Source organism: Oncorhynchus gorbuscha, linkage group LG07 (genome assembly GCF_021184085.1).
Source record: "Oncorhynchus gorbuscha isolate QuinsamMale2020 ecotype Even-year linkage group LG07, OgorEven_v1.0, whole genome shotgun sequence".
NCBI lineage: Eukaryota > Metazoa > Chordata > Actinopteri > Salmoniformes > Salmonidae > Oncorhynchus > Oncorhynchus gorbuscha.
In genome coordinates, this window is record NC_060179.1 from 15,520,881 (window position 1) to 15,544,858 (window position 23,978).

Genomic DNA, 23,978 nt, shown 5'->3' on the forward strand with positions numbered 1-23,978 from the left:
CCCTCCGTCTCATGCAGGAATTCTAAAATGTTCCATTGGCTGGTAGTTATTTTTCTTGGCAGACAGATTAGTAAACAAACTTCTGTAATACCCATAGAAGAGAAACTAGGCTAGCTGCGAATATAACAAAACCAGGCCTAGGATGAGATTAAAATGTTTACGTTCCTATGGCAAAACATGCGCTGGGAAAACCAAAATGCAAGGGGAGAACGTGCGCCAACATTCATTAGAATTAATTATCTGAAATGTTTTTTTTTTTTAAATCAACACTATTTAAAAACGTTACCTCTCTTTAATCCACAATGATGTAAAATGTTCAAAGGTGAAATTACATCCTAGTGGTGCATCTATAAAGATACTGAAATGTTGTGGAAAGGATGAGAAAGCCCAGAGATTTCAGATATTTATTCCTCAGAATAAAAAATAAAGCTGTTTATTTGAAGAAGAAAAAAATGTAGACTTTTCATAAATATCCATCCTATCTCAACATAACCTCTAGCTTATACATAAGCCCCATGTTACTGAGACGTGGGTTTAAAACCAGAACAATGAAGAGAGAACCATCAGAGGAATGCAAGCCAGCATACGGTGAGCCTGGCTCTTCTGTGGGGTAGGTCCTCAGTGACTATCTCACTTAACTATAAACAGCAATTAAAAACACACCAGAAAAATAAAATACTTTTAGATCGGAGATGGAGATAATTACATGACATATCAACATCGTCACTATTCACACAGTTCTATATCTGACTACAGCTGAATCATATGTGATCCAGTTGAATCGGCGGGCTGACTCCAGGCCTGAAAGAGTAACGTTAGGTTCTGGGTTAGGGGTCAGGGCAGAGGTCGTTGTCCAATGTTCTAATGATGATGATCTGCTCTATATTTTCGGCGGGGGAGACTGGGGAAGAGAAGGAGAGGGAAGATGTATGCAGCTGCTCCACTAGAACACAGAGAGGGTTAGGGCTCAAGTTAGGTGTCTCGGGCTCAAGGTTGTCTGGCTCCTCGGGGTCTGTGTTGTCTGGTTCCTCAGGCACAGGGCTGGGCGCATCACGGGAGATCATTCCCTGGTGATCAATAGGAATGTTGTGGTGGAGAGCAACTTCTGGAACATCCACTGGAGAACACACACACACACACACACACACACACACACACACACACACACACACACACACACACACACACACACACACACACACACACACACACACACACACACACACACACACACACACACGTTAAAGAGATTGAACGAGATCTTAAGCACTTACAAACTTGTAACATATTGTACGCGTTGGAATCCGTAACATATCATGCGAATTGCAGAACGTAACATATCATACAAAATGGATGACGTACACAATAGTAAACCATTTTCAGGGGCCTGTTTTGGCTCGTGAGCACTACTTTCAAAACTACTAGCTGAAATGATACAACACCTTTATAACATAGATACAGTGCATTTGGAAAGTATTCAGACACCTCCACCTTTTCTACATTTTGTTAACCCCCCCTCACCAATCTACACACAACACCCCATAATGACGTATTATTGAACATGTACATTTAAAAAAACAAAATTTTACATAAGTATTCACACCCTTTACTCAGTACTTTGTTGAAGCAGTGATTACAGCTGAGTATTCTTGTATGACGCTACAAGCTTGGCACACCTGTATTTGGGGAGTTTCTCCCATTCTTCTCTGCAGATCCTCTCAAGCTCTGTCAGGTTGGATGAAGAGTGTCGCTGTACAGCTATTTTCAGGTCTCTCCAGAGATGATCAATCGGGTTCATGTCCGGGCTCTGGCTGGGCCACTCAAGGACATTCAGAGACTTGTCCCAAAGCCACTCCTGTGTTGTCTTGGCTGTGAGCTTAGGGTCATTTTCCTGTTGGAATGTGAACCGTCGCCCCCAGTCTGAGGTCCTGAACGCTCTGGAGCAGGTTTTCATCAAGGATCTCTCTCTTTCCCTCGATTCAGACTAGTCTCCCATTCCCTGCCGCTGAAAATCATCCACACAGCATGATGCTGCCACCGCCATGCCGTAGGGATGGTGCCATGTTTTCTCCAGACGTGACGCTTGGGATTCAGCCGAAATAGTTCAATCTTTGTTTCATCAGACCAGAGCATCTTGTTTCTCATAGTCTGAGAGCCCTTCGGGTGCCTTTTGGCAAACTCAAAGTGGGCTGTCATGTGACTTTTACTGAAGAGTGGCTTCCTTCTGGCCACTACCATAAAGGCCTGATTGGTGGAGTTCTGCAGAGATGGTTGTCCTTCAATTTTAGAACAAGGCTGTAAACGTAACAACATGTGGAAAAGGTCTGAATACTCTCTGAATGCACTGTATAGTGCCTTGCAAAAGTATTCAGAACCCTTGGATTTCTTCACATTTGAGGCAATATCTCTCGCTGCCAAATGTGCTTCTAACATGTACGTATTCAGCCCCTTCAGTCAAGAAGCGAATACTATATTTTAGCAATTACATTTTTAAATACATTTTTTTGAACAAAAGTATTGTGTAGATTTTGGACAATGTATTTATTTTTTAATCCCACTTTGTAACACAATAAAATAAAGAATAATTTTACAAGGCAGTGTAGATGGTAAAAAAAGATAGAAGACACAGACAGACAGAATCTCACCTAAGTGTTGTCTCTCTTGGTGTTTCTTCAGGCTGCTCATGCCAGCGTAGGTGTTTCCACACAGCTCACATGTCACACGCTGCTTAACAGCTGGATCTCCACCTACACACACCGCACATATCCCCTCATTCTCTACAACTAGGGCCAGGAGTCTTTCCTGGTCAAGTCACATAGTCATGAAAAGCAAAGGGCCATATCTATAAACTCCAAATAAGCTATCCCTCCTTCTTCATCCTGTTAAATACCTACACCCCTCTCTCCTCTTCCCTCTCTCTCCAACCTGTTTCCTCCTCACTCTCTCCAACCTGTGTTTCCTCCCCACTCTCTCCAACCTGTGTTTCCTCCCCACTCTCTCCAACCTGTGTTTCCTCCCCACTCTCTCCAACCTGTGTTTCCTCCCCACTCTCTCCAACCTGTGTTTCCTCCCCACTCTCTCCAACCTGTGTTTCCTCCCCACTCTCTCCAACCTGTGTTTCCTCCCCACTCTCTCCAACCTGTGTTTCCTCCTCACTCTCTCCAACCGGTGTTTCCTCCTCACTCTCTCCAACCTGCGTTTCCTCCTCACTCTCTCCAACCTGTGTTTCCTCCTCACTCTCTCCAACCTGTGTTTCCTCCTCACTCTCTCCACTCCAGGGCAGAAACCCTTCTAGAACACAGTAGATATACTAATAACTAACAGACAGTGATGTATTTGACAGCTGGACACTTCGTGCTTGTCACTCACTCCGTTGCTGTTACTATTTCTTTACCTAAGCTGCTCAACCATGTCACTCCCCACTTTAGCACATTCCATAGTCTATACTGTATACTCTTACTGTGATATATTGCAAACATTACTATTTTCTTCTTTTACTACTTTTTATAACTTGTATTTGTTTTATAAATGTGTATTGCACGGTTGAGGAGAGTTTGTAACTAAGCATTTCACTGTGCCATTTACACCCTGTATCCAGTGCACGTGACCAAAAACTTTGATTTGATCTTTTCCCTTGGATGAAGTCAACGTTGTCGGTTCTCACATGTGCGCGTTATGTAGACTCACCGGTGTGGGTGCGAGAGTGTTTGTTGAGTTCTCGTTTGGTAATGAAGGCCCTCTGACACACCAGACATTCGTGTGGCGCTTCACCTGGAAAACACACAGACAACCACAGGTCAGAGAAGACAGGGACCCCTGCTCGCTCACACACTTACACTCTCCTTGCCTCAGTGGGTTACCTGTGTGTTTGCGTTTGTGTGTGATGAGAGAAGAAGAGACGGAGAAGGCCACCCCACAGGTGTCACATTGGTAAGGTTTCTCTCCTGTGTGGACCCTAATGTGATAGGTCAGAGTGCTGGCCTGGGCAAAACCCTTCCCACACCGTTCACACACATACGGCTTCTCTCCACTGTGCTTCCTATATGGACACACACACACACACAGTTAGATAGTTGAACTCACATTCGGCTTCTCTCCACTGTGCTTCCTATATACACACACACACAGTTAGATAAGTCTCTCAGTGTTGCTGCTTGTTATAGACCCCCCTCAGCCCCCAGCTGTACCCTGGACACTATGTGTAAATTAATTGCCCCCCATTTATCTTCAGAGTTCATAGTGTTAGGTGACCTAAACTGGAATATGCTGAACATATTATGCCGTCCTACAATCTAAGCTAGATGCCCTCAATCTCACACAAATTATCAAGGAACCTACCAGGTACAACCCTAAATCTGTAAACAGGGACACCCTCATAGATATCATCCTGACTAACCTGCCCTCTAAATACACCTCTGCTGTCTTCAACCAGGATCTCAGCGATCACTGCCTGCGTCCGTAATGGGTCTGCGGTCAAACGACCACCCCTCATCATTGTCAAACGCTCCCTAAAACACTTCAGTGAGCAGGTCTTTCCAATCGACCTAGCCCGGGTATCCTGGAAGGATATTGATCTCATTCTGTCAGTAGAGGATGCCTGGTTATTCTTTAAAAAGTGCTTTTCTCACCATCTTCAATAAGCATGAAAAATGTTGAACTAAGAACAGATAAAGCCCTTGGTTCACTCCAGACTTGACTGCCCTTGACCAGCACAAAAACATCCTGTGGCGTACTTCATTAGCATCGAATAGCCCCCACGATATGCAACTTTTCAGGGAAGTTAGGAACCAATATACACAGGCAGTTAGGAAAGCAAAGGCTAGCTTTTTCAAACAGAAATTTGCATCCTGTAGCAAACTCCCCAAAATTCTGGGACACTAAAGTCCATGGCGAATAAGAGCACCCCCATCCAGCTGCCCACTGCACTGAGGCTAGGAAAGACCACCGATAAATCTATGATAATAGAGAATTTTCAATTAGCATTTTTCTACGGCTGGCCATGATTTCCACCTGGCTACCCCTACACAGGCCAACAGCTCTGCACCCCCCACAGCAACTTGCCCAAGCCTCCCCCACTTCTCCTTCACCCATATCCAGATTGCTGATGTTCTGAAAGAGCTTCAAAATCTGGACCCCTACAAATCAGCTGTGCTAGACAATCTGGACCCTCTCTTTCTAAAATTATCCGCCGCAATTGTTGCAACCCCAATTACTTGCCTGTTCAACATCTCGTTTGTATCGTCTGGAATCCCTAAAGATTGGAAAGCTGCCGTGGTCATCCCCCTCTTAAAAGGGGGAGACTCCAGACCCAGACTGTTACGGACCTATATCTATCCTACCCTGCCTTTCTAAAGTCTTCGAAAGCCAAGTTGACAAACAGATCACAGACCATTTCGAATCCCAATTCTCCGCTATGCAATCAGGTTTCTGAGCTAGTCATGGGTGCACCTCAGCCACGCTCAAGGTCCTAAACGATATCATAACCACCATCAATAAAAGACAATACTGTGCAGCTGTATTCAAAGACCTGGCCAAGGCTTTAGACTCTGTCAATCACTACATTCTTATCAGCAGACTCAACAGCCTTGGTTTCTCAAATGACTGCCTCGTCTGGTTCATCAAGTACTTCTAAGATAGAGTTCAGTGTGTCAAATCGGAGGGCCTGTTGTCCGGACCTCTGGCAGTCTCTATGGGGGTGCCACAGGGTTCAATTCACGGGCCGACTCTTTTCTCTGTATACATCAATGATGTCGCTCTTTCCGCTGGTGATTCTCTGATCCGCTTCTACGCAGATGACACCATTCTGTTGGAGGTCGGACGATTAATTAGGAGTGATTTCAAGTTTTCATAACAAATCTGTAATCAACATTTTTGGACGCCAATTACATTGTACTCCCCAAGGAGACTGCGTGGTAGGCTGACCATGTGTTACGCGAGTGCAGCAAGGAGCCAGGGTAAGTTGCTAGCTAGCATTAAACTTATCTTATAAAAAACAATCAATCAATCTTAACATAATCACTAGTTAACTACACATGGTTGATGATATTACTAGTTTATCTAGCTTGTCCTGCGTTGCATATAATCAATGCGGTGCCCGTTAATTTATCATTGAATCACAGCCTACTTCTCCAAACGGGTGATGATTTTACAAGAGCATTTGCCATAAAAACACTGTCATTGCACCAATGTACCGAACCATAAACATCAATGCCTTTCTAAAAAATCAATACGCAAGTATATTTTTTAAAACCTGTATATTTAGTTAGAAGAAATTCATGTTAGCAGGCAATATTAACTAAGGAAATTGTGTCACTTCTCTTGCGTTCTGTGCAAGCAGAGTCAGGGTATATGCAGCAGTTTGGGCTGCCATAATGTTGTAATTGTCATTATTACAAATACCGATTAATCGGTATCAGCTTTTTTTGGTCCTCCAATAATCATTTTCAGTGTTGAAAAATCACAATCGGTCGACTTCTACATTCTGTATACTTCTGGTCCTTCTTTGGACACTGTGTTAGCAAACCTCCTGACGAGCTTCAATGCCATACAACACTCCTTCCGTGGCCTCAAACTGCTCTTAAATGCAAGTAAAACTAAATGTATGCTCTTCAACCGATCGCTGCCCGTACCCGCCTGCCCGTCTAGCATCATTTAAAAAATAGCCTTCAACACTCTACTCAGTAAATTGGATGTAGTCTATCACAGTGCCATCTGTTTTGTCACCAAAGCCCCATATACTACCCACCACTGCGACCTATATGCTCTCGTTAGCTGACCCTCGCATCATATTCGTCGCCAAACCCACTGGCTCCAGGTCATCTATAAAAGTCTGTTCTCTGTAAAGCTCCACTTTATCTCAGCTCACTGGTCACCATAGCAACACCCACCTGTAGCTCACGCTCGAGCAGGTATATTTCACTGTTCATCCCCAAAGCATACTCCTCTTTGGCCGCCTTTCCTTCCAGTTCTCTGCTGCCAATGACTGGAATGAATTGCAAAAAACACTGAAGCTGGAGACTTATATCTCCCTCACTAACTTTAAGCATCAGCTGTCAGAACAGCCTATCAATCATTGCACCTGTACACAGCCCATCTGTAAATAGCCCACCCAACTACCTCATCCCCATATTGTTTTTTTTTTCTTTCTCCTTTGCACCCCAGTATCTCTATTTGCACATCATCTTCTGCACATCCATCACTCCACTGTTAATGCTAAATTATAATTATTTCACCACAATGGCCTATTTATTGCCTTACCTCCCTAATTTTACTACATTTGCACACACTGTATATAGATTTTTCTATTGTGTTATTAACTGTACGTTTGTTTATTCCATGTGTAACTCTGTGTTTGTGTTGGACTGCTTTACTTTATCTTGGCCAAGTTGCAGTTGTAAATCACAACTTGTTCTCAACTGGCCTACCTGGTTAAATAAAAGGTTTTTAAAAAAGGAAAAAGATAAACACAAATAGGCCATCTTTCCACACAGTCCTCCTACCTGCTGTGGATCTTGTAGTTAGATGAGGTAGTGAACTGCAGCCCACATTGTTCACAGGTGTAAGGCTTCTCTTCTCCATGGTACATTCTACAGTGAGCCACCAACTGACACTTCTGGGTAAAACCCTTGTCACACTGAGAACATGCAAAAGGCTTCTCTCCTAGAAAGGCAGAGAGACAGTTAGGGTCCCACCTGTGTGTATTTGTGTGTCTCACCTGTGTGTATGTGTATGTGTGTATCTCACCTGTGTGTATGTGTATGTGTGCATCTCACCTGTGTGTATGTGTATGTGTATGTGTGTATCTCACCTGTGTGTATGTGTATATCTCACCTGTGTGTGTGTGTATGTGTATGTGTGCATCTCACCTGTGTGTATGTGTATGTGTGCATCTCACCTGTGTGTATGTGTATATCTCACCTGTGTGTATGTGTATGTGTGTATCTCACCTGTGTGTATGTGTGTATCTCACCTGTGTGTATGTGTATATCTCACCTGTGTGTATGTGTATATCTCACCTGTGTGTATGTGTATGTGTGTATCTCACCTGTGTGTATGTGTATGTGTGTATCTCACCTGTGTGTATGTGTATGTGTGCATCTCACCTGTGTGTATGTGTGTATCTCACCTGTGTGTATGTGTATGTGTGTATCTCACCTGTGTGTATGTGTATGTGTGTATCTCACCTGTGTGTATGTGTATGTGTGTATCTCACCTGTGTGTATGTGTATATCTCACCTGTGTGTATGCGGAGGTGTGTATCTCACCTGTGTGTATGTGTGTATCTCACCTGTGTGTATGCGGAGGTGTGTATCTCACCTGTGTGTATGTGTGTATCTCACCTGTGTGTATGTGTATGTGTGTATCTCACCTGTGTGTATTCGGAGGTGAATCTTGAGCTGGTTTCCCTGTGTGAAGGCTCGGGAACAGAAGAGACACTGGAAAGGTTTCAGTCCTTTATGGATCCTCATGTGTCTCCTCAGACTACTGATCTCAGAGAACTCATTGTTACACTCCGCACACACCGGCTTCTCTTTCACTTTCACCTGTTGGTTCTTCAACCCAGCCTTTCCCTTATCATCATTTCGCTCATTCACCTCTCCATCGCTCGATCTGTTCTCCTTCAGTTTCCCTCTTCCTCTGCCCCTCCCTCTCTTTCCTCCTCTCCTCTCTCCACTACTCATCCTATTCCTCTTAACAAGTTTCAGTGACGATGGGCTGAGGTCAGTCTGGTTCTCCTCGACGATCTGAGGGTCTGATGCTTCTAACGACAGATCCCTTCCCCTGCCTCTCCCCCTGCCTCTCCCCCTGCCTCTCCCCCTCTGGGGCTGGGTGACTTTTGCGTCATCTGGGATGTCGTCATGGGTAGCTGATGTTTGGTTACTTGGCAAGGTTTGGTTTTCAGGTGAGGTCTGGTTTCTAGGTGTGGCCTTGGGCTTTCTTCCCTTCCTCTTCCTGGCTCCTCTCCGGGGGGATGTTGGGGGGCTTGGGGAGGGAGGGGTGTACTCTGGATCTTCCCTCTCTTCCTCTTCCCCCCTCATTCCTTCCCTCTCCTCATCCTTCTCTACAGAGCCCACTCCAGAAAGGCAGGACAGAGGTTCGATTACTTCTGGGCTGGGGGGTAAGAGAGGGGAGGAGGGTGAGGGAGCGGAGGGGGTGTGTGGGGCTGACTCTATCCTCGTCTTCTGTTGGCTGTCTGTTTTGTCTTTCAGGAGATGCTCCGCCTCCCTCATCCCCAGGAACACTGCTGCTCTCAGCACGGCCTCAGACTCCTCACTGTTATGGTCAACCACAGATAAACGAGCGCAATAACAACAGATGAACAACAATAATGTATTATACATAGTTATTGTGATACTAAAATTGTGGTGTAGTCATATTATTCAGGGGAATTGGTGAATAGGGGAGCTTACACACCTTTTGATTTGGTGAATAGTATTACCACACCTATTGCTAAATTAGCCTTGTACACACCAATGTAGTTATGTACTGACCTGTCAGTGTGTAGTTCTCCAGTATAGATGTATTTCAGCAGGGTGTCCAGGGCCTGCTCACTGACAAACTCAGGGTTAAGGGTCGTGACCCGGTGACCTCTGTCAGGCAGTGCCGAGAAGAACCCGCTGAATGCCGCCAGGACATTACGGTGCGCTCGGAACAGTGTGTCGCCCACAACGACCGTGATGTCACACAGAACGTTGCTTTCCCGCTGCCAACGCAGCTGCTCCAACAGGTGCTCGCTGTGGGCCTGCTGTGACATCACTGCTTCACGCCAGGGTCAAACTGCCTGGAGGATAATTCATTTCAATGGGGTTGTTTAACTATTAGTGCTTTACCTATACTAATAAAACTTTATGTCATAGGAGGTTGGGTGTAATTTTTCACTGACAGGGCCAACCTCTGGCAGTATTTAAAGCTTATTTAATGTATTTAATGCTATTTTAATATATTATTTAATGCTATATTTAATGCAGTATTTAATGCTAATTTAATATATTACTACCAGTCTTTTTACAACCTTGTCCCATGTTACTGTTTCACTTCATTTTAAAAATGTTTATTTAACTAGGCAAGTAGATTAAGAACAAATTCTTATTTAAAATACGGCCTACCAAAATGCCTCCTGCGGGGACAGGGACCAGGGATTAAAAATAAATACAATGAAAATATAGGACAAAACACACATCAAAACAAGAGACAACACAACACTACATAAAGAGAGACCTAAGACAACAACATAGCAAAGCAGCAACACAACATGGTAGCAGCACAAAACATGGTACAAACATTATTGGGCACAGACAACAACACAAAGGGTAAGAAGGTAGAGACAATAATACATCACACAAAGCAGCCACAACTGTTAGTAAGAGTGTCCATGATTGAGTCTTTGAATTAAGAGATTGAGATAAAACTGTCCAGTTTGAGTATTTGTTGCAGCTCGTTCCAGTCGCTAACTGCAGCGAACTGAATAGACGAGTGACCCAGGGATGTGTGTGCTTTTGGGGGGGGGGCTTAAGAGAGTTTTATAAATCAACCACTGGTTCTTGTGCCTGGTATACAGAGATGACCAGTTTACAGAGGAGCAGAGTGCAGTGATGTGTCCTATAAGGAACATTGGTGGCAAGCATTCATCAAGAATATTTAAAACATTTGTACATGTCCATCTTTTCTCTACCAAAATATTTGTTTTATCTATTCATCTAGCTATTGCCATTGTTCTTGTTGGTTGTTTACTTGTCTCTCCCCCAGCAGTATTATAGCGACATTTACATAAATACACATACTCACCCTTTATAATAGCGTTATTGTTTGGTTGAAAATACCAGGTGTTGTTCTGTTGGGATGAAATTAAGTGATTGAAATTAATACACATTACGGAAACACTCATCTCATTGTACTTTGTAGCAACACAGTAGATCCCAGAGTAACGTTAACGTTATGAAAATAAAAGTTCATCACGAATCCTACAATGGCTTACTGCACCCACAGGAATCTGCGCAAATCAGCTACATTTTATTTTACCATGATTATATCAAATGACATTGATTCAATAACTATTATTGTATACTGGGCAGATAAACGTTTACGGAGCTTGAAACCATTTACTTAATGTGACGTTTAGCTAGGTTAGGCCCACTTGGTTATCGAGGATGAGCGCGCTAACGTTAATAACAACGGGCTCTTATTTCGAAATGCGACGAGTACGCGGTAAACTACGTGGGGAAGTTTTAAAATAACCGGGCATTCGGTTGCGTAATCACACGGATACGTATACCATTGAAACATGTTAAATGTAGAAATTAAGCATAGAAACGTGTGTAAAATGACAATACCTTATAATCCCTTTGATTGAGTAGCCATTTTATGATGACGTCAAGGCACGACTAATCTCGCGAAGTTTGGAACGAGAGAGCAATAAGTATATTATTTATTTTATTTAACCTTTATTTAACTAAAACAAATTAATATTTACAGTGACGGCCTACCAATAGGCCCCCTGTGGGGACGGGGGGCTGGGATTAGAAATAAATATAGGACAAAACACACATCACGACAAAAGAGACCTAAAGCAACAATATAGCATGGTAGCAGTACAAAACATGGTATAAACGTTATTGGGCACAAACAGCACAAAGGGAAAGAAGGTAGAGACAACAATACATCACACAAAGCAGCCACGGCTGTCAGTAAGAGTGTCCATGATTGAGCCTTTGAATGAAGAGATTGAGATAAAAACTTGATTTACAGCTCATTCCAGTCGCTAGCTGCAGCACCATACTAAATGGCGTCTTTTTGTGAATTTTGAAGCATATTTGTAATTTTAAACAAACGCTTCATAATTCATGAAGGTGATTTTAATTTAATGATATCATAGAACAAAACGTATAAGATCTCCTAAGCCTGTGTTAACCTATAAACTTATTTTCTGCGTTTATCCCAAAACTATTCTTTCCCCTGAATGAACCAGAGGTAAATCATTTGCGGGATTTAAGATTATAAAGTGCCGAGCTCTAAATACATTCTCGTCACTTTTTTTGTTACATCAACATTTTGACATGAAATGGAAAGACAAACACGTTACCACCACATATAGAACAATGTTCCAAATATTTCACAAGATGTATAAATATTAAGCATCCGGATTGCGTTTCCACTCACTACCAAAGATGGTGATGAGAAGAAGCCCAGTGGGAGATGGAGCGAGATGAGATATTTTGGCCAACATTCTTCAAATTTTCTCATCAATGAAAAATTTGATCTCCATAGTTTTCTGTTTCCAAAACGGCCTTTTGTATACTTTACCAAAGTTTTAAAAATGTCTTTGTTTCGGAGTGCAAGGGCAATTTGAGTTATTGTACTTGCACTTCAAAGTAGGCGTCCCCTAACGGGCATATGCAAATAGATGCCAGAACACGCCAATAGAAACTCACGAGCTCGTGCTTAGCTCTGACCGCCTCCTTGCTTGTTCTACCCACTATGATTAATTTATTCCCATTGGAGACGACAGGCTCTAGTCTATCTTGGGTTAGTTATCAAAAATCTTTGACCTTACTGTACAAGTCTCTTTATTTAAATGTAAATAATATTTGAAATTCAAACCAGGGAAATCAAGAATGTTACGAATAAAATAATTAAATGACAGAGTAGACCATGACGTGGCAGTGAATTTCTGTACTGTACAGAACAAATTAGACAAAAAATAACAAAACAATAACAACATTGAGTCCAACCTTTAAAATGTCCATTTAAAATGTGCATAACAAATAAACAAATACACATGGTAAAATCTTCTCTACCTTTTCCATTTAAAATACAACTAGTTGTCCATGTATGATGCCGTATTCCAGTTTATTTAGTTTTATTTCACCTTTCACCTAGTTGACAGCAGCATAGCAGCCTGGAAGGGTTGATTATCAGGGTTTGAGTTGTATTATTGTGTGTGTGTGTGTGTGTGTGTATTCATGTTTACGTGTGCGTGTGTGTGAATGTTAGTAGTTATGTAGGTAGATATGCGTATAGGTTGATAAGTAGATAATAATTCCATTCCAGCCATTACAATAAGCCTCCTATAGCTCCCCCCACCAGCTCCCTCTGGTGTGTATTACAGCGGGGGGAGGCCTATGTGGTGCACATTGCAGTATGGCTGTATGAGGTATCTGGCTGTAGACCAGAAAGTGTTGGTGAAGCCAAGTCCTGTACAGTGGTCGTAGCAGCCGGGGACCATGGAGACCAGGACACCCAGAGGAACCAGGAAACCCAGGGTGAAACCTCCTGCTGCTCGGACACCTCTCACCATATCTGACCACACACCACTCTTCTCCTCTAGCATCTGTTTCTCCTCCTTAACCACCTCCTCTTTCTTCTCATCCGCCTGTCTTTCTACCCTCTCCTCCACTCTCTGCTCCTCCCCTATCTTCTCCTCCCTCTGCATCTCATCAGAGGAGTTCTCCTGGGGTAGGAAGTGAACACACGCATTTAGCAACAGTGTCTCTCCCCCAGGGTGTGTGTGTGTATGTGTGCAAAGCTGTAGGACAGGCTCATTGTGAAACTGGAAAGGAATTAATGGAACGGTATCAAACATGTGGAACCACATGTTTTAATCTGTTCCATAAATTCCATTCCAGCCATTACGGTCAGCCTGTCCTCATTCACTGGTGCGAAAACACTCTCCCAGCTAATTGATCAGCACACAGCGGAGACAAACTCAGCCATGATCAGTCGTGTGTGTGTGTGTGTATGTGACCCACCATCATGCATGGCAGTAGACCCAGTTCCTCTGCTAGAGAGATGGAGCGCTGAGTGGCTGCAGACAGAGTTCCATCTAACGCCATGTAACCCCCCTCTCCTCCATTACTACAGACAGAGAAAGACATGAGGAAAGAGAGAGAGGGTATGAGCGATTACAAACGTGACAAAATTAGAGTGTGTGAGGGATGATATGATTGTGTGTGTATGTATGTGTGTGTAGTGTGTGTAGTTACATTAGGGCCTCTGCCAGTTGGCTCTGCAGATCCTTCATCTTCTCCTTCAGATCCTGAGAACAGAGAAACACACACACATAAAGCCCCGAGTGTATATCAGGCATATGTAAAATGTCTGTGTGTGTGTGTGTGTGATGTACCTGTGCAATGGAGGAGTACTCTGTAAGGGACTGCCCCAGCTGCTCAACTACAAAGTCCTTCTGAAGGAGACACGTGCACAGAGAGTTATGTTGAGCAAAGGCTAGCCAGCTAATAGACTGCAACGGACCACATTTAAACTGGCAATCCATGTGGCATGCCTAAAGAAAAACTTGTACATTTATTGGGTATTTAGGGCATAATTCAAATGTAAACATCATCTTCAATACGTAGGTTTCGCCTACCTTACGTAGGACCTCATCCCTGTGATCCAAAGCGAGTCTGCTCTCCTCGAGTCGAAGCTGTTTCTCACACACACGTTACTAGTTACTAGTAGGGCTGGGAAAAGTCCTGCAGCCTCCCAGGACCAAAATACCCCCCCTCTGATCTGGTGGTAGGATACCCGAGTGTGTGTGTGAGAGTTACCTGTAAGGCTTGTAGAGCCTGGCTGAGGTTAACGATCTTCTTCTTGTCAGTGGCTCTGTCTGGTATAATACGGGACATCTAGGGGTGAGAAACAGACAGACAGAACGAGAGAATAGAATAGAAAAGTTCTGTTATGTTTTGACAACAATGTGTATTATGCCTCCATATTGGCTGGCCAGTGAAACGTTCCATTTGTCTTTTCTAACAGGGTCAAAGGTCAAGAGTTAGGTCATCATACCTCACCGCCGATGGTTTCGATCTGGTCCTCCAAAATCTCCTTCTCTTTCTCCTGCCGGAACGAGGGATGAAAACCGTTGTATTTCTCACCATCATTTTATCAATACTTTCTTCCCAAGTTACTTCACATTTACCAATTAGCTCAGTTGGTGAGGTGATTGGTCAAATCAGATGTGTTCACTTGGGTGGTTTATTTGTCATATACAGTGCCTTGCGAAAGTATTCGGCCCACTTGAACTTTGCGACCTTTTGCCACATTTCAGGCTTCAAACATAAAGATATAAAACTGTATTTTTTTTGTGAAGAATCAACAACAAGTGGGACACAGTCATGAAGTGGAACGACATTTATTGGATATTTCAAACTTTTTTAACAAATCAAAAACTGAAAAATTGGGCGTGCAAAATTATTCAGCCCCTTTATTTTCAGTGCAGCAAACTCTCTCCAGAAGTTCAGTGAGGATCTGTGAATGATCCAATGTTGACCTACATGGCTAATGATGATAAATACAATACAATACAATAAATACAAGTCCGTTAAAAGCGCAGAGCATCATGAAGAACAAGGAACACACCAGGCAGGTCCGAGATACTGTTGTGAAGAAGTTTAAAGCCAGATTTGTATACAAAAAGATTTCCCAAGCTTTAAACATCCCAAGGAGAACTGTGCAAGCGATAATATTGAAATGGAAGGAGTATCAGACCACTGCAAATCTACCAAGACCTGGCCGTACCTCTAAACTTTCAGCTCATACAAGGAGAAGACTGATCAGAGATGCAGCCAAGAGGCCCATGATCACTCTGGATGAACTGCAGAGATATACAGCTGAGGTGGGACACTCTGTCCATAGGACAACAATCAGTCGTATATTGCACAAATCTGGCCTTTATGGAAGAGTGGCAAGAAGAAAGCCATTTCTTAAAGATATCCATAAAAAGTGTTGTTTAAAGTTTGCCACAAGCCACCTGGGAGACACACCAAACATGTGGAAGAAGGTGCTCTGGTCAGATGAAACCAAAATTTAACTTTTTGGCAACAATGCAAAACGTTATGTTTGGCGTAAAAGCAACACAGCTCATCACCCTGAACACATCATCCCCACTGTCAAACATGGTGGTGGCAGCATCATGGTTTGGGCCTGCTTTTCTTCAGCAAGGACAGGGAAGATGGATGGAGCCAAATACAGGACCATTCTGGAAGAAAACCTGATGGAGTCTGCAAAAGACCTGAGACTGGGACGGAGATTTGTCTTCCAACAAGACAATGATCCAAAACATAAAGCAACATCTACAATGTAATGGTTCAAAAATAAACATATCCAGGTGTTAGAATGGCCAAGTCAAAGCCCAGACCTGAATCCAATCGAGAATCTGTGGAAAGAACTGAAAACTGCTGTTCACAAATGCTCTCCATCCAACCTCACTGAGCTCGAGCTGTTTTGCAAGGAGGAATGGGAAAAAATGTCAGTCTCTCGATGTGCAAAACTGATAGAGACATACCCCAAGCGACTTACAGCTGTAATCGCAGCAAAAGGTCGCGCTACAAAGTATTAACTTAAGGGGGTTGAATAATTTTGCACGCCCAATTTTTCAGTTTTTGATTTGTTAAAAAAGTTTGAAATATCCAATAAATGTCGTTCCACTTCATGATTGTGTCCCACTTGTTGTTGATTCTTCACAAAAAAATACAGTTTTATATCTTTATGTTTGAAGCCTGAAATGTGGCAAAAGGTCGCAAAGTTCAAGGGGGCCGAATACTTTCGCAAGGCACTGTATATACAGTTGAAGTCGGAAGTTTACATACACTTAGGTTGGAGTCATTAAAACTCGTTTTTCAACCACTCCACAAATTTCTTGCAAACAAACTATAGTTTTGACAAGTCGGTTAGGACATCTACTTTGTGCACGACACAAGTAATTTTTCCAACAATTGTTTACAGACTGATTATTTCACTTACTGTATCACAATTCCAGTGGGTCAGAAGTTTACATACACTAAGTTGACTGTGCCTTTAAACAGCTTGGAAAAATCCAGAAAATGATGTCATGGCCTTAGAAGCATCTGATAGGCTAATTGACATAATTTGAGTCAATTGGAGGTGTATCTGCGGATGTATTTCAAGGCCAACCTTCAAACTCAGTGCCTCTTTGCTTGACATCGTGGGAAAATCAAAAGAAATCAGCCAAGACCTCATAAAAAGTATTGTAGACCTCCACAAGTCTGGTTCATCCTTGGGAGCAATTTCCAAATGCCTAAAGGTACCACGTTTATCTGTACAAACAATAGTACGCAAGTATAAACACCAAGGGACCATGCAGCCGTCATACCGCTCAGGAAGGAGACGCGTTCTGTCTCCTAGAGATGAACGTACTTTGGTGTCGAAAAGTGCAAATCAATCCCAGAACAACAGCAAAGGACCTTGTGAAGATGCTGGAGGAAACCGGTTATCGACATAACCTGAAAGGCCGCTCAGCAAGGAAGAAGCCACTGCTCCAAAACCGCCATTAAAAAGCTAGACTACGGTTTGCAACTGCACATGGGGACAAAGATCGTACTTTTTGGAGAAATGTCCTCTGGTCTGATGAAACAAAAATAGAACTGTTTGGCCATAATGACCATCGTTATGTTTGGAGGAAAAAGGGGGAGGCTTGCAAGCCATGAACACCTTCAGAACATGGTACCGTGAAGCACAGGGGTGGCAGCATCATGTTGTGGGGGTGCTTTGCTGCAGGAGGGACTGGTGCACTTCACAAAATAGATGGCATCATGAGGTAGGAAAATGATGTGGGTATATTGAAGCAACATCTCAAGACATCAGTCAGGAAGTTAAAGCTTGGTTGCAAATGGGTCTTCCAAATGGACAATGACCTCAAGAATACTTCAAAGTTGTGACAAAATGGCTTAAGGACAACAAAGTCAAGGTATTGGACTGGCCATCACAAAGCCCTGACCTCAATCCTATAGAAAATGTGTGGGCAGAACTGAAAAAGCGTGTGCGAGCAAGGAGGCCTTACAAACCTGACTCAGTTACACCTGCTCTGTCAGGAGGGATGGGATAAAATTCACCCAACTTATTGTGGGAAGCTTGTGGAAGGCTACCCAAAACATTTGACCCAAGTTAAACTATTTAAAGGCAATGTTACCAAATACTAATTGTGTATGTAAACTTCTGACCCACTGGGAATGTGACAAAATAAATAAAAGCTGAAATAAATCATTCTCTCTACTATTATTCTGACATTTCACATTCTTAAAATAAAGTGATCCTCAGTGACCCAAGACAATGAATTTTTACTCAGATTAAATGTCAGGAATTGTAAAAAAACTCAGTTTAAATGTATTTGGCTAAGTTGTATGTAAACTTCCGACTTCAACTGTATATATAGGGACCTAGTCAGTTGTGAAATGTGTCTTCCGCATTTAACCCAACCCCTCAATCAGAGGTGAGTTGGGCTGCCTTAATCGAAATCCACATCTTCCGTGCCCAGGGAACAATGGGTTAACTGCCTTGCTTAGGGGCATAATGACAGATTTACCTTGTCAGCTCGGCGATTTGATCCAGCAACCTTTCAGTTACTGGCCCAATGCTCTAACCACTAGGCTACCTGCCGCCCCTTTAACATATATATATATATATATATATATATATATATATATATATATATATATATATATATATATATATATATATATATATATATATATACGTTTCCACAGGAGGTTGGTGGGACCTTAATTGGGAAGGATGGGCTCGTAGTAATGGCTGGAGCGGAATCAGTGGAATAGTATCAAATACATGGTTTCCATGTGTTTGATGCCATTCCATTTGCTCCGTTTCATACATTATTATGAGCCGTCCTCCCCTCAGCAGCCTCCACTGATGGTTTATTGTTTACTATTGCTGTACACCACTTCCTGGTTAACCACCAGTTGTTTGATGTAGGCCTCCAGATTGCCCGTAGCATCGTCTTTCTCAACCAATAGGCTCCGGATCTCCTCCAGCTCGTCCATCAGCTGCTCTGCATCATGGATCGACTGCTTCATCCTGACAAACACAAATAATGATGAACAGCCTGACTGATTGATGGTTACATTTGACTTGGTTGTGCAGGGCAGTGTGTGTGGTTGCTAATATGGTTACCCTTTGACTTGGTTGCGCAGGGCAGTGTTCTCGGTGCGTAGCAGTGTGTTGTTGTCATCGGCTACCTCTACTGTTCTCTGCAGCTCTGAGTTCAATTGCTTCAGTCTGCTTCGGGAATACACCAACTCTGCTAGAACATCACGCCTCTCCTCTGAACTCCTAGAAACACACAATTTAGAAAGTAGTAAGTACACAAACTGCTATCACAACAGCCTTGATAATCTGGACCTATCATGGTCTAAACACACCAACACAGTTTTGAAGAGGGCACGACAAAGCCTCTTCGCCCTCAGGAGGCTGAGAAAATTTGCCGTGAGCCATCAGATCCTCAAAAGGTTCTACAGCTGCAGCATTGAAAGAATCTTGACTGGCTGCATCACCTCTTGGTATTGCAACTGCTTGGCATCTGACCGCAAAGCGCTACAGAGGGTATTGCGTACAGACAAGTACATCCCTGGGGCCAAGCTCCCTGCCATCTATACCAGGCGGTGTCAGAGGAAGGCCCTAAAAATAGTGAAAGACTTTAACCACCCAAGTCATAGACTGTTCTCTCTGCTAGCGCACGGCAAGCGGTACCGGAGCGCCGAGTCTGGGACCAAAAGGCTCCTTAACAGCTTCTTTCCCCAAGCCATAAGACTGCTGAACAGTTCATCAAATTGCTTCCCGGACTATTTGCATTGACCCCCCCCCATTTGTACTGTCTCTATGCACACTGATTGAACTATACCCATTCTACACTCTCACACGCACACATATTGAAGCCACAGACACACTTTCACATACGCTGCTGCTACTCTGCTTATTATCTCTACTTTTTTATTTTATTTTTTTTATTTTTTACATCTATGCATAGTCACTTCACCCCTACCTACATGTACAAATTACCTCAACAAACCTGTACCCCCCCGCACACTGACTCGGTACCGGTTCCCCCTGTATATAGCCTCGTTATTGTTATTTTATTGTGTTACTTTTTATACTTTTTTACTTTAATTTGGTTTAAAAAATCTGGAACTCTTCTTGAACTGCACTGTTGGTCAAGGGCTTGTAAGTAAGCATTTAACGGTAAGGTCTACACTTGTTGTATTTGGCACATGTGAAAAATAAAGTTTGATTTGATTATTATATATCCTGATTGCCTAGTCATGTTTACCCCTACCTACATTTACATATTACATTACCTCACCTTTGCAACCTCGTAGCAAATTATTCTTTCTTTTTAACTGTGCATTGTTGGGAAAGGGCTCGTGAGTAAGATTTCACAGAAAAGTCTACACTTGTTGTATTCGGCACATGTGACAAATACAATTTGATTTGCTAAGAGTCGTCTGGGTGTAAGGCCCTTACAGGTCTGCAGAGTTGAGGATCCTCTCTTCCTCTGACACGTACAGCCTGACCGACTCATCATTCTGCTTCCCCTCTGAAACACACACAAAACATCAAAACAGACACCCACACCCCTCTGTCCCACACCCCAACACACACACACACCTTTTAATTGGTCGTAAAGAGCAGCCAATTACATTTACATTTAAGTCATTTAGCAGACGCTCTTGAAAAACTCACCTTCATAATCATAGCCATCATCTTCCACTGAGTCTGACCTAAAGACACACACACACAGAGCAGCGAAATGTGTGGACACACAGATTTGAGCAGATAGATGAAAGCTATGGCTATGGCTATAACTGTGTGTGTGTATGTTCACCTTAGCTGGTCTGAGCTGGTATATAAATCCCTCCATCTGGGTCCCCTGGTGCTACCTAGACAGGGGACAGAAAAGAGGAGGGACCATGTGTTACACACATACTTCCCTGATCTGTCAATGAATCTGACTACTACTGCATGGTTGACACCTCAAGAGCCCAGTTCCACCTCACTTCCCACTCTCTGAGCTGAGACCCCACTTCCACCCCACTTCCCACTCTCTGAGCTGAGACCCCAGTTCCACCCCATTTCCCATTCTCTGAGCTGAGACCCCAGTTCCACCTCACTTTCCACTCTCTGAGCTGAGACCCCAGTTCCACCCCACTTCCCACTCTCTGAGCTGAGACCCCAATTCCACCCCACTTCTCACTCTCACAACCGAGACCCAGTTCCACCCCACTTCCCACTCTCACAACCGAGAGCCCAGTTCCACCCCACTTCCCACTCTCACAACCGAGACCCCAGTTCCACCCTACTTCCCACTCTCTGAGCAGAGACCCCAGTTCCACCCCACTTCCCACTCTCACAACCGAGACTCCAGTTCCACCCCACATCCCACTCTCACAACCGAGAGTCCAGTTCCACCCCACTTCCCACTCTCACAACCGAGAGCCCAGTTCCACCCCACTTCACCACTCTCTGAGCTGAGACCCCAGTTCCACCCCACTTCCCACTCTCTGAGCTGAGACTCCAGTTCCACCCCACTTCCCACTCTCTGAGCTGAGACTCCAGTTCCACCCCACTTCCCACTCTCTGAGCTGAGACTCCAGTTCCACCCCACTTCCCACTCTCTGAGCTGAGACCCCAGTTCCACCCCACTTCCCACTCTCTGAGCTGAGACTCCAGTTCCACCCCACTTCCCACTCTCTGAGCTGAGAAGGTAAATAATACAAATTGGACAAAATTGTATATTGTCCTACGAGTCGGTACTCACCATTAGAAGAGGGTGTGACCACTAACCCACCGTCATCCTCCCATTGGCCAGCCTCGGCAGGACCACGATACCGGCCCTGCGGCTCATCCTCCCATTGGCCAGCCTTGGCAGGCCCCTGGTACCGGCCCTGCCACTCATCCCCCCGTTGTCGTGAACCCCGGTGACCTCGGTGGAGAGACGGGAGGTCGAGCACCGAGCATGATGTCACACCGTGGGAGGCACAATCCAATAGACCCAGCTGCTGCAGCCGCCCCGCCTACATTAGAACCACAACAACTTAATCTTGAAAGGCTTTATGTCTACACACACATCTCTGAACGTGCTAACAAATAAATGGTTGTTAAGATAAATGGCAGACTACTAGTACAGTATTCAGGTGAGCTTTATTGACATGAAACTGAAATAACCCAATGCTGCCAAAGCAATACACTATTTTTTATTTTTGTGTTGACACAATATGAACAAATTCTAGCTATAACTAGATATTACCTCAATGGGGAAGGAGACGGTCCTGCGCAGCATTCTCCCTCAAAGCCCCAATGCCGCTAGAAATCTCTGTCCCCCTTGAGAGATTCAGACTATTTCAGACTATTTATTTTTTTCAAATAAAATCAGTTCAAACAGTGTGCTGTTACAAATGACAAATCATGAAGTAAATACAGATCGGTAGCTATCTACTAGGAGAGCTAGATCATTCATGAGCTTGAAAAACAATTCCAAATAAATAGGTTCAGTTCATGTAGGCGTTTATGACGTCACAGTATAAACATCACCCATGCCGTCACACTGACAACCACGCCTCCAAAGACTAAGCTAAAAAATAGCAATCATTTAAAAAAAACTAAGTTAAGTAGTTACTGTAGATAGCTAACTGTCCGTCCTTTTCATCAGGAAAATGTGATCAGTTTTCAGCTCCTATTATAGCAATGTTGTTGCTTATCTTTCTTAGTTAGCGACCAAGCTAACTTAAGCTAAAGCGGGATCGCAAACTGACTAGCTACTGTAATAGCTAGCTAATTGATATTTTTCAATCAAGTAGCTAGCTAACAACAGTGACGTAATACATTATTGGCAGATTAAATTATTTGTTGACACATTTATTTGTTTTACCTATCTAGCTAGCTAATTATTGCAGTTTCATTTACCTACCCAACTACTCTCCTATGACCTCCGTCTCCCTCACCAAAGCAGTGCGCACGAGCAACTATAACTTCAGCCAATCAGTGATCGGTTTCCTTATCAATGCACTCACTGGACTGACCCCTATGTTTTCTGTTTTAGGAAGTCAATTGGGATGGCTGACGCTAGGTCAACGATTTTTATAACTAAACCAAGACATACGACAGCTTGTCGTTTCCAATGGGAACAAATTAGTCATAGTGGGCAGAACAAGTAAGGAGGCGGATAGAGCCAAGCACGCGCTAGCGAGATCCTATTGGCGCGTTCTAGTATACATGAAAATATTTCCGTTAAAAAACGTCTACTCTGTGAAGTGCGCGTGTTTTACAACTCAATTCGCATTTGCACTCCTGAACAGCGCGATTTTTTATCAAAGGGTAAAGTCTACAAAAGTCTACAAAACTTAGTCCACTCCGTACATAACATATTCTAGTTTTGGGAGCAGAAAACTGTATTGAGATAAAATGTTTAATCGATGAGAAAATGTGCAGTATGTATGGCCAAAATCCATCTCGTTCCCATCTTCTACCACTGTTCGCCAGTGGGTTTCCTCTCACTACTAGTGGCAACGCCAACCGGATGCTTCACATTTATACTTCCAGTGAAATATCTGTTTCATTGTTCTATCTGTGGCTTTATATTGTATTGAGAAGCCACCCACCCACCTGTTGGGCATATTGGCACTTCCCAGAAGGAGCAGTCCTCCATAGAAATAAATGGAATTCTACAGTATTTCAATTAAATGTTTCAAGGACAAAATTACATGTATTTAAGTATTTTTGTTGTTGTAATGGAGACAGTAATTTTAGTCATCAACAAATGTTTATATATATATTTTTTTGGGGGGGTTATATTTTAGGTCACATAATATCATTTAAAAGTATGCATTAAGGTGTCTGTAATATAATAAATGTGGCAAAAATGAATGTAGACATTAATAAATGCATTTCCGTAGCTTCCTAAATACATTTTACAATGGTGGGGGAGTCCCAATATGGAGGCTCGGTGTCTTCAATACAGAGCCTTCTGTTAGTCATTTAGCGTGTATATATATATATACAAACATCTCCAATCCAAAGTTAAATCTAGAATTGGCTTCCTATTTCGCAACAAAGCATCCTTCACTCATGCTGCCAAACATACCCTTGTAAAACTGACCATCCTACCAATCCTCGACTTTGGCGATGTCATTTACAAAATAGCCTCCAATACCCTACTCAACAAATTGGATGCAGTC

At 43.2% G+C, this 23,978-nt stretch overlaps 2 protein-coding genes across 8 annotated transcripts; both read right to left on the bottom strand.

Moving 5' to 3' along the window:
- Nucleotides 1-390: 390 nt before the first annotated feature.
- LOC124039529 (myoneurin-like) lies at nucleotides 391-12,396 on the bottom strand. 7 transcript variants are annotated; one of them, XM_046355605.1, is made up of 9 exons: nucleotides 12,157-12,396; nucleotides 10,786-10,831; nucleotides 9,492-9,777; nucleotides 8,369-9,273; nucleotides 7,500-7,659; nucleotides 3,861-4,039; nucleotides 3,688-3,771; nucleotides 2,646-2,747; nucleotides 391-1,117 (listed from the first exon to the last, which is right to left on the bottom strand). In XM_046355605.1, the coding sequence occupies exons 3-9, from the start codon at nucleotides 9,752-9,754 to the stop codon at nucleotides 828-830; spliced, it is 1,983 nt and encodes a 660-aa protein (XP_046211561.1). In that variant the 5' UTR covers nucleotides 9,755-9,777; nucleotides 10,786-10,831; nucleotides 12,157-12,396; the 3' UTR covers nucleotides 391-827. The 7 variants fall into 7 exon arrangements, with proteins under 7 accessions (XP_046211561.1, XP_046211556.1, XP_046211555.1 ...); XM_046355600.1 differs by having other exon boundaries at nucleotides 9,492-9,781; XM_046355599.1 differs by lacking the exon at nucleotides 12,157-12,396 and adding an exon at nucleotides 11,331-12,070 and having other exon boundaries at nucleotides 9,492-9,781.
- Nucleotides 12,397-12,544: 148 nt separating this feature from the next.
- On the bottom strand, nucleotides 12,545-23,077 carry LOC124039530 (golgin IMH1-like). The gene is made up of 15 exons (XM_046355607.1): nucleotides 22,712-23,077; nucleotides 22,052-22,125; nucleotides 21,563-21,818; nucleotides 20,630-20,684; nucleotides 20,488-20,525; nucleotides 20,269-20,341; nucleotides 18,922-19,080; nucleotides 18,708-18,825; nucleotides 14,782-14,832; nucleotides 14,544-14,621; nucleotides 14,363-14,419; nucleotides 14,120-14,179; nucleotides 13,980-14,032; nucleotides 13,746-13,851; nucleotides 12,545-13,447 (listed from the first exon to the last, which is right to left on the bottom strand). The coding sequence occupies exons 2-15, from the start codon at nucleotides 22,082-22,084 to the stop codon at nucleotides 13,100-13,102; spliced, it is 1,485 nt and encodes a 494-aa protein (XP_046211563.1). The 5' UTR covers nucleotides 22,085-22,125; nucleotides 22,712-23,077; the 3' UTR covers nucleotides 12,545-13,099.
- Nucleotides 23,078-23,978: the final 901 nt, after the last annotated feature.

Excerpts from the sequence above, each read along its gene's own strand:
- LOC124039529 (XM_046355603.1), bottom strand. The coding sequence starts at position 9,754 with ATGTCACAGCAGGCCCACAGCGAGCACCTGTTGGAGCAGCTGCGTTGG. Across the intron at positions 3,772-3,860 it reads ACACAAACGCAAACACACAG|GTGAAGCGCCACACGAATGT; the intron begins GTAACCCACTGA and ends TGTGTTTTCCAG. Across the intron at positions 2,748-3,687 it reads ACACTCTCGCACCCACACCG|GTGGAGATCCAGCTGTTAAG; the intron begins GTGAGTCTACAT and ends CGGTGTGTGTAG.
- LOC124039530 (XM_046355607.1), bottom strand. The coding sequence starts at position 22,084 with ATGCTGCGCAGGACCGTCTCCTTCCCCATTGAG. Across the intron at positions 14,033-14,119 it reads AGTACTCCTCCATTGCACAG|GATCTGAAGGAGAAGATGAA; the intron begins GTACATCACACA and ends CTCTGTTCTCAG. Across the intron at positions 13,448-13,745 it reads GTCTACTGCCATGCATGATG|GAGAACTCCTCTGATGAGAT; the intron begins GTGGGTCACATA and ends TTCCTACCCCAG.